This window comes from Schistocerca cancellata, chromosome 10, assembly GCF_023864275.1.
Source record: "Schistocerca cancellata isolate TAMUIC-IGC-003103 chromosome 10, iqSchCanc2.1, whole genome shotgun sequence".
In the NCBI taxonomy this organism is placed as follows: domain Eukaryota; kingdom Metazoa; phylum Arthropoda; class Insecta; order Orthoptera; family Acrididae; genus Schistocerca; species Schistocerca cancellata.
In genome coordinates this window covers 166120293-166128173 of record NC_064635.1, presented here as the reverse complement: position 1 = coordinate 166128173, position 7881 = coordinate 166120293, and the positions used below count along the sequence as shown (strand labels likewise).

Here is a 7881-nt window from a genome sequence, read left to right as displayed (position 1 = left end):
GAACAAAAAAAATTTTAAATATACTGATTAATGGCAGGATTATATTTACAATAGCATTACAACCTCTCCTTTATATCCCCTAAATGACCGATGGGATTTATGTCGGGCGAGCCGGCCGAGGTGGTCTCGCGGTTCTAGGCGCGCAGTCCGGAACCGCGCGACTGCTACGGTCGCAGGTTCGAATACTGCCTCGGGCATGGATGTGTGTGATGTCCTTAGGTTAGTTAGGTTTAAGTAGTTCTAAGTTCTAGGGGACTGATGACCACAGCTGTTAAGTCCCATAGTGCTCAGAGCCATTTGAACCATTTATATGTCGGGCGATCTGAGTCACCAAATAATTCTCTCTAACTGTCCCGAATGATTTTCAAACCAATCACGGACAAGTGCGGCCTGGTGACATCGGCCATTCTCATCGACAGAAATTCGATCGTTGTTTGGAAAGACAAAGTCTACCGATGGCTGCAAATGGTCTCCAAGAAACCGAACATAACCATCCAATGATCAGTTCAGTTGGACCAGAACACCTAATCTGTTCCATGTAAACACAACCCACACTATTATATCACCATCTTCCACATTGCCTTGTTGACATATTTCCATAGTTTCGCGAGGTCTGAGAGTCACTCGAACCGTGCTATCAGCTCTTACCAATTGAAATCGGGACTCATCTGACCATTCCACGGTTTTTTAGTCGTGTAGGATCCAACCAATATGGGAATGGGCCCAGGAGAGGCGCTGCAGGTGGTGTGGTACTGTTAGTGAAATCACTCGCGTTGGTTGACTGCTACCATAGCCCATTAACGGCTAATTTCTCAGCACTGTCTTAACGGATACGTTCGTCGTACGTCTCACATTGATTTCTGCTGTTATTTCACGCAGTGTTGCTTGTCTGTCAGCACTGACAAATCTACGTAATCGCCGTTGCTCTCGGTAGTTGGCCACCGGCCACTTTGTTCTCTGCGGTGAATGGTAATGCCCAAAATTTGGTATTCTCGGCACACACTTGACACTGTGAATTCCCTAACGATTCCGAAAATGGAATGTTCCACACCTCTAGCTCCATCTACCATTCTGCGTTCATAGTCTGTTAATCCCCATTGTTCTGCCATAACAATGCAGGAGACCTTTTCACATGAATCAGCTGAGTGAAAATGACAACTCCACCAATGCACTGCCCTTTTATACCTTGGGTAGGCTGTACTACCGCCATCTGTAGTTGCGCATGTTGCTGTCTCATGACTTTTGTCATCTCAGTGTTTAAAAATTTGTGCTGGACTGGCACTTGTTGATGGAATCGAAGTAGTGTTGCGAGCATTGGGTGATTGTTTTAATGGATTTCGGTATAAGGACGTAGACAGTGTGACATACGGAAGTATGGGTCAGTCTGGGAAGCGTGCACGGCCAGCCGAACTTGTTAAGGCGACTGCTCACGATAAGTGAGAAATTCATATCTGAGTATCGGTCAAACAAAAATTTTCATATGTTACTGGTGGGTAGCTGAGACGAGGGTGGGTCACTGTCGTGCGGTTGATTAGTGGATACCAAGACGACCCTGCTGCCATGGTGAGGAGTGTGGACAGCTCGCTAAATCTGTCGCCAATCCATCGTTGGGTATTTAAGTTCGACAACATTGCTGCCATGATGACGTCTCAAGTATCGACATGTGTCACGGGTAGTGTAGATCCTTTAGGAAGGTACCTGTAACTGAACTAATATCAACAAAGAATCGCGCGTAGTGAGAAAAAGAAGGCAATAATGTACCTACCGCCACCGGTGGTTCAAAGGACGGGGAAAGAAGCACGTCCAGGATCGCCGACGTGATGGCGTGTTACCATTAGTTCCACGTCCGTAGCGTCGGTCACAGGTATAGAGCTAGAGATTTGTTCGGCACATTCGTGAGATTAAGTCCTCCAGAATGGTGTGGCAGAGTTACAGTCTCGTATTTGATCTTCAACAACATCCTTTGGCTGACATAGATGACTGAGCCATCCGGACACATGTCCGAAAGAACAGACGCCAGGAATTCACACAGTTTTTATGTGCTGAGTCTTCTTCTCTTGAATTATAAAAACCAAAAAATCGTTCCTGAAAATTAAGGTTTTTCCAAGTGTAAAACATGTTCGAAGGTACAACACTGTCATTTACCTAGCAACAAATTCGCTGTTGCAATTTAAACCGTTGCACTCAACAAAATCTTGTCATTACAGTATTTCGTTTTCTGTCTGTTACATTGTTATTCTACCATGCACCAATTGTCAGTAAGTGAAATCAAAATCAGTAGAAGTAATTTCAAAAAACAGTTACAAGTTAAATAAATTTTGAAACGGAAACTGTTGGAAATTAACACAAATTTTCAGGATAGACGAAACAGATAAGAAATTAACGACATTCAATTTATTTACAACAATCCTATGTTTCGTGGTAACTATTTGAACGTACTAGATGATGCACGACTCACGACGAATGGCACTGCCATCCACACTTTATAAAACTACCTTTAGAAATGTTATAGTTTTACTTGCAATACAGTTCTGTAACTGATGATTTAACATTATTCTCTACAGCACTTAAATGCATATAACGTGAAATACGAGGTTTATTCGAAAGTAATGAACGATCGGTCGCGAAATGGAAAATACAGTGAAAATCTTACGGAGCTTTGCATAGATGCATTGGCCACTTTGTCTAGTAAGCTTGTTGATCGCATCACGTCGCTCTTTTCAGTTCTGAGATCACAGTGAGAACGTAAAGATGGCTAGAAATTAGCGTCTCCCGCCAAGTATGAGGGCCGGGCGAAAGATTTCGCCTGAAGCTATGCAATCAACATAACATAACTGTCATGCAGCTCGTTCCACACGACAATTCTCGGCCGCACTCTGCAGGGGCAATGAAGATGTTCCTGCAGCGTTTTCGATGGGAAGTGTTTGATCACCCACAATTCAGCCCATAATTGGTTACCCCTGAGGTTCATGTCTGCTCAAATGAACCACTGGCTATGAAGACAATATTTTGACACAGATAACGAGCTGCAGTCCAGAGTAGAAAATTGTCGAAAGGCACTGGCGGCTTTCTTTTATAACGAGGGAATTGAAAAGTTGGTACAACGCTACGACAGATATCTAAGTCTGAGCGGTGACTGTGTAGAGAAGTAGCTGGTAGTTGTAGCAGACCGTTTCAAATAAAATAGTTTTGATTTTCACTGTGGTTTCCATTTCGCGACCTATCGTTCCTTACTTTACGAATAGCCTTCGTATTTATAAGTGCTGCACAAACTTCATGTCTATCAGCAACAGAAAATGTATAAAGTGGTGGAAACTGCTTATGGCAGTCTCCATCGCTCATTCCTTCATTTGACTCCTGTCACTGGACTCGAGTATCGACCAAATAACGTCATAATTATGTTCCTAGCTACACTGTCCTCTACGCAGAACACTCCTCTGCATATTTGACATCTTGATAAAATCGATCTAAAAACAAAACTGTAACTTTGGAATATTAGATTTACATGAAAACGTGGACATAGTTGTGTTCGCGTAACGTATGTGCTCCAGACAGCGATTCTTAAAATTGGTCAGTGTGACAATTTTTTGGTTATGAAAGTTGATAACAGAAGACAGTTTTTAACCTTTTATGTTTCAGGTACATGTACAGTTGATGTTAAACACTAAAGGATTTATACAGTCTGTGGGAAGAAGTTAGAGCCCAGTGAAATAAGTACTTAGTGGAAATGTTTACATTTCACGATTATCTAGCAAAAGTTTGATTTATGTGCGCATGTTAACTGGAAGGATTTTGCTTCCGTTATATACTTTCATTCGTATCAGTTTTCGCTGTTTATTTAATACACGTCGTACATAGAAAAAGTTGAGAGTTACAGCTAATTTTTCCACGAAATCCTACATTTTTCGATTTTTAGTACTAACTCCAAAATGTAGACATACGTTTCATACTTTTTTTTCTTGGAGCTGGAACAAACTGTAGTATAGGGGTTAGATTGTTAAGTATCCTGTGCCATACAAGTCGCAGTAGTGTGCAGTGTAGAAAAGTAGATGTAGACGTGAAAGTTCCTAGACACGTGAGAGAAAGCACAGAACAGGTAAGTCGGCTGCCGTGTAGCTCTGAGTGAAGCCACCCCAGCTGTTTGAGTCTTCAACTTGTTGCGTGTGCGCGCCAAATCTCACGTCAGTTCGGTCAATGCCCACTGCACTGACAAAAGCCGGCGCGGCCCGGCGAGCCCTGGACGTAGTTCGCCGAACCGTCCCTGGGAGCGCGCACCGGCGTGACGTCAGCGCAGGTAGCCCCCGGCTCGGTGCGGGGAGCTCGTAGTTCAGGTCCGCGCCGCCAGGTGGCAACACGGGGCGTGGCGCGAAGGGTGCGAACCACTACGGCCGGCAGTCGAATCGGGTGCGCGGAACCGCGAAACCGTTAGAAGGCCCCTCCGGGGAAACACCGCAACGTCGCGGGAAACCAGGGCCAGGGCCGGCAACATTGCTGCGACATGTGAGTATAGGCTGGCAATCCTGACACGAGCTAAACCTTCTCATCTAGTTCTAACCTAATTTGCACACTTTCTGATTCATTCAGTATACACATGTGGATTTAACATGCTTTCCTAGTTTAAAGCTTCCTTTTTTTTTTTTGGAAAAGGGGGGGGGGGCGGATCGAGCGGCTTGTGGCTGCCAACCTCTCCATTCCAAAGGGACATATTCACCAATATTTCTCAATTATTTATTGGTTATACTCCAATTCCTGTCTTTCTGTACAGTTTCTACCTTCCGCAGTTACCCCTACTGTCATGTATTTATTAACACATGTTCTATGATTCTTCTCTTCTTATAAGTGTTCTTTACAAATTTCTTTGCTTATTCTGAAGAGAACCTCCAGATTCCTTATTTTACTAGTCCATCTGAGTTTCAATATCCTATTATGCTGCATCAGAATCACTTCAACTGTCATATTGTCTTCTTTCCCACTGTCAAAAATTCGCATCCATACAGTTTTCAGCTCCAAACATACATTCTCAGAATGTACTGCAGTTATTTCAATTAGCCTGCGTTTTAACTCACATAAACCAAAAATTATATTTATTTACATGTGGAATACAATCATCTGTAATTAAATGTCAGTATTACAGTGGTTTATATTTAACATAATTGAGAATTTGACAGTAATCCCTTATTAATAGACGAGTTCTGACTGCTTTTATAACTGTGTGCTGTAAATTGCTCATTGTACAATATCATGTTTCACCAATTATTTTTCTGTTGACAAGCACAAATCGAGAAACAAAATAAAAGCCTTTCAGTCTTTATAACTGATTAATAAATATATTCTGGAAATCGCACAGAGTACAATATTATATATCACCAATTAGTTTTTCGCTGATGAGTACAAATCAAAAAACAAAATAAAAAACCTTGAAAGAGATATTATTGTTTTAAAATATCGCTGCAGTAGTGACACAACGAATTTTGTGTATACATTAGAAGAATTGTCATTAAATATATTTAAGAATTAATAAAAATTATAACTGTAAGTTTAGATACTTGCATAGTACTTTCATGGTTCAGGGATGTCATTATGTGGCGGGGAAACATGTTTTGCTGCTCATATCTTAGATATTCATTATGCCATTTAAGCACAAAGAATCTTTGAAAAAATTTAGGTTTGTTTCAAAGGGTTTCCCCAAGATGTAAAAAAGATGTTAACTATGTATGGTTTAGTACGTCATCATTAAAACGAGTCATAATGTACCTTTGAACTAGCCGCATATTATAGGATCATGGGCTTTGAGTTTAAAACACCGTGAGCTTGATCTTTCTACAGGTTTTTCCTCTGGGGCTACCTTGACAGGTCACGCATTCCTATCGAATTCATGACACGAAGTAATGGAAGTTCAAAACTGCAGAAGTGTTTGTTAAATATATGGACGAAATAATGGAACCGCGGGACTGCTACGGTCGCAGGTTCGAATCCTGCCTCGGGCATGGGTGTGTGTGATGTCCTTAGGTTAGTTAGGTTTAAGTAGTTCTAAGTTCTAGGGGACTTATGACCTAAGATGTTGAGTCCCATAGTGCTCAGAGCCATTGACGAAATAACGATTAAACAAAGAAATCCAATCATGATTTGGAACAAATAGGATAACTTGATATGTATAAAATTTTTAAATTTTTCTCTTGTCGTCATTGCCTATAACCATTCGAATAGTTCTTGACATTAGTATGAATCGATCACTTTAGTTGGCATATTCGAAGTGGATTTATTTCTTAGTAGTAATTTTATGCTGTTGTTGAGAAGTGCTTGAGTGCAGGGCGCTGATATCCAAAAAGGAGAGCTTATTTTGTCCTAATGTGGGATGAATTTCTTTGTTTATTTTTTTCATACTTGGAAACATTCAGATCATCTGCAACTGACACTTTCTTTGCGAAATTCTGTTCTTCTCATATATGCTTCATTTTTATACCAATTGAATGCCAATGTGCATATTGTGTGAAACAAATCATGAATATTTATAAACTTGCAGTACTTTTTGCTATAATATTGCTTCGTCTTCTTCCTCCTGAGGTGATTTACATATGAGAAAAATTTTAAGTTCCACATTTGGTTCATAATCCATGTTAAACTTTAGTCCTCTCTACGACTGGTTGGGTAAGTCAGTTCAAAAGACCGAAGGACCATTCTTTGTGAAGAATTACGGCGTTTAAGCCGCGGGCACCGGTCGGATTTACCACACCATTGGTAGCTAAAACTGTGTGTATATCGTAAGATGGCAGTAAATACTCAATCTTCTTATTTCTATTAGTTTTTTCGTGTTTTAAACTTATCTACAGAACCTGGACGTCTAATTTTCCTTCCAAGCTTATCGCAGAATCTAACTGTAACAGAACCGCTTATCAAGTCTTTCCCTTGATATGCTGCTATGATGCGTCTTTCTCCGTTTCTTGCTGATTTTTCAACCCTGCGCAACTACTATACGCAGCATCTTCTGTAATCTGTTTCTGATATTCTAGTCTTTGATCCCCTACTGTTTTACTCCAGTGCTGTTCGGTGCGGCGCCAATTTAATTATTCCTGGATGACATAGCAGGCGTCGCACTATAGTTGCAAAAGTACTGTAAGCCATCGTAGACTATCTTAGTTAACCACAGACTGAGGTATTTTCCTAGTAGCTTTGGTCAGTTAAAGTTGCATGCATGTTACCTCTACATTGGATGTGTTACATACTTATCGGAAGTTACCTCATAAAGATCATAACGTACCTTTGAACTAGTCGCATATTATAGGATCATGGGTTTTGAGTTTATAACACCGTGACCTTGATCCTTCTACAGGTTTTTTCTCTGGAGCTACCTTGATAGGGGTCACATTCTTATCGAATTCATGATACGAATTAATGGAAGTCAAAACCACAATAGTGTCTGTTAAATATATGGACTTTCTCTACATATGCCAGAAGCGTCTTACTAGATGCTCCTAAATACCTAAATACCGGAAGTGGTGAACCGTCTAGAAACTGAGTGTTTTATGGAGGAACCTACGGTATTTTTTTGTACTACATAGTTATTCTCATGTCTGTTACTAAAGGACAAACAGTATATACAGCAAAACTGTAACTGTCAATGTTCAACTCAGGCTTTATTAGAAAATTACTCATGTTTAACGTAATACGGAAGATAGTTGTAGTAAAAATAAATAAAACAATACATATTTATTGTATAGCACTGAAAAAAGCAATTTACTCAAAAATAGGTAAAGTTAAAATAACAAAAATGAAAAACATATCAAACATCGTTTCAGTACTTCGTCGAATTTATACAAAATATATTTCTGTTACCAATAAAGAACTTTCGCATTTCTCAGTAATAACTCTTGCCATTAATCA

General features: G+C 40.3%; 1 protein-coding gene across 1 annotated transcript in view; it reads left to right on the top strand.

Moving 5' to 3' along the window:
- Positions 1-4472: 4472 nt before the first annotated feature.
- The window catches only part of LOC126106221 (serine/arginine repetitive matrix protein 1-like), a 229175-nt gene continuing 225766 nt past the window's right edge, over positions 4473-7881 (top strand). Inside the window, exon 1 of the mRNA XM_049912451.1 lies at positions 4473-4500. Within this exon, the coding sequence (XP_049768408.1) occupies positions 4499-4500 (2 nt within the window). The 5' untranslated portion in view covers positions 4473-4498. The remainder of the gene's footprint in view (positions 4501-7881) is intronic.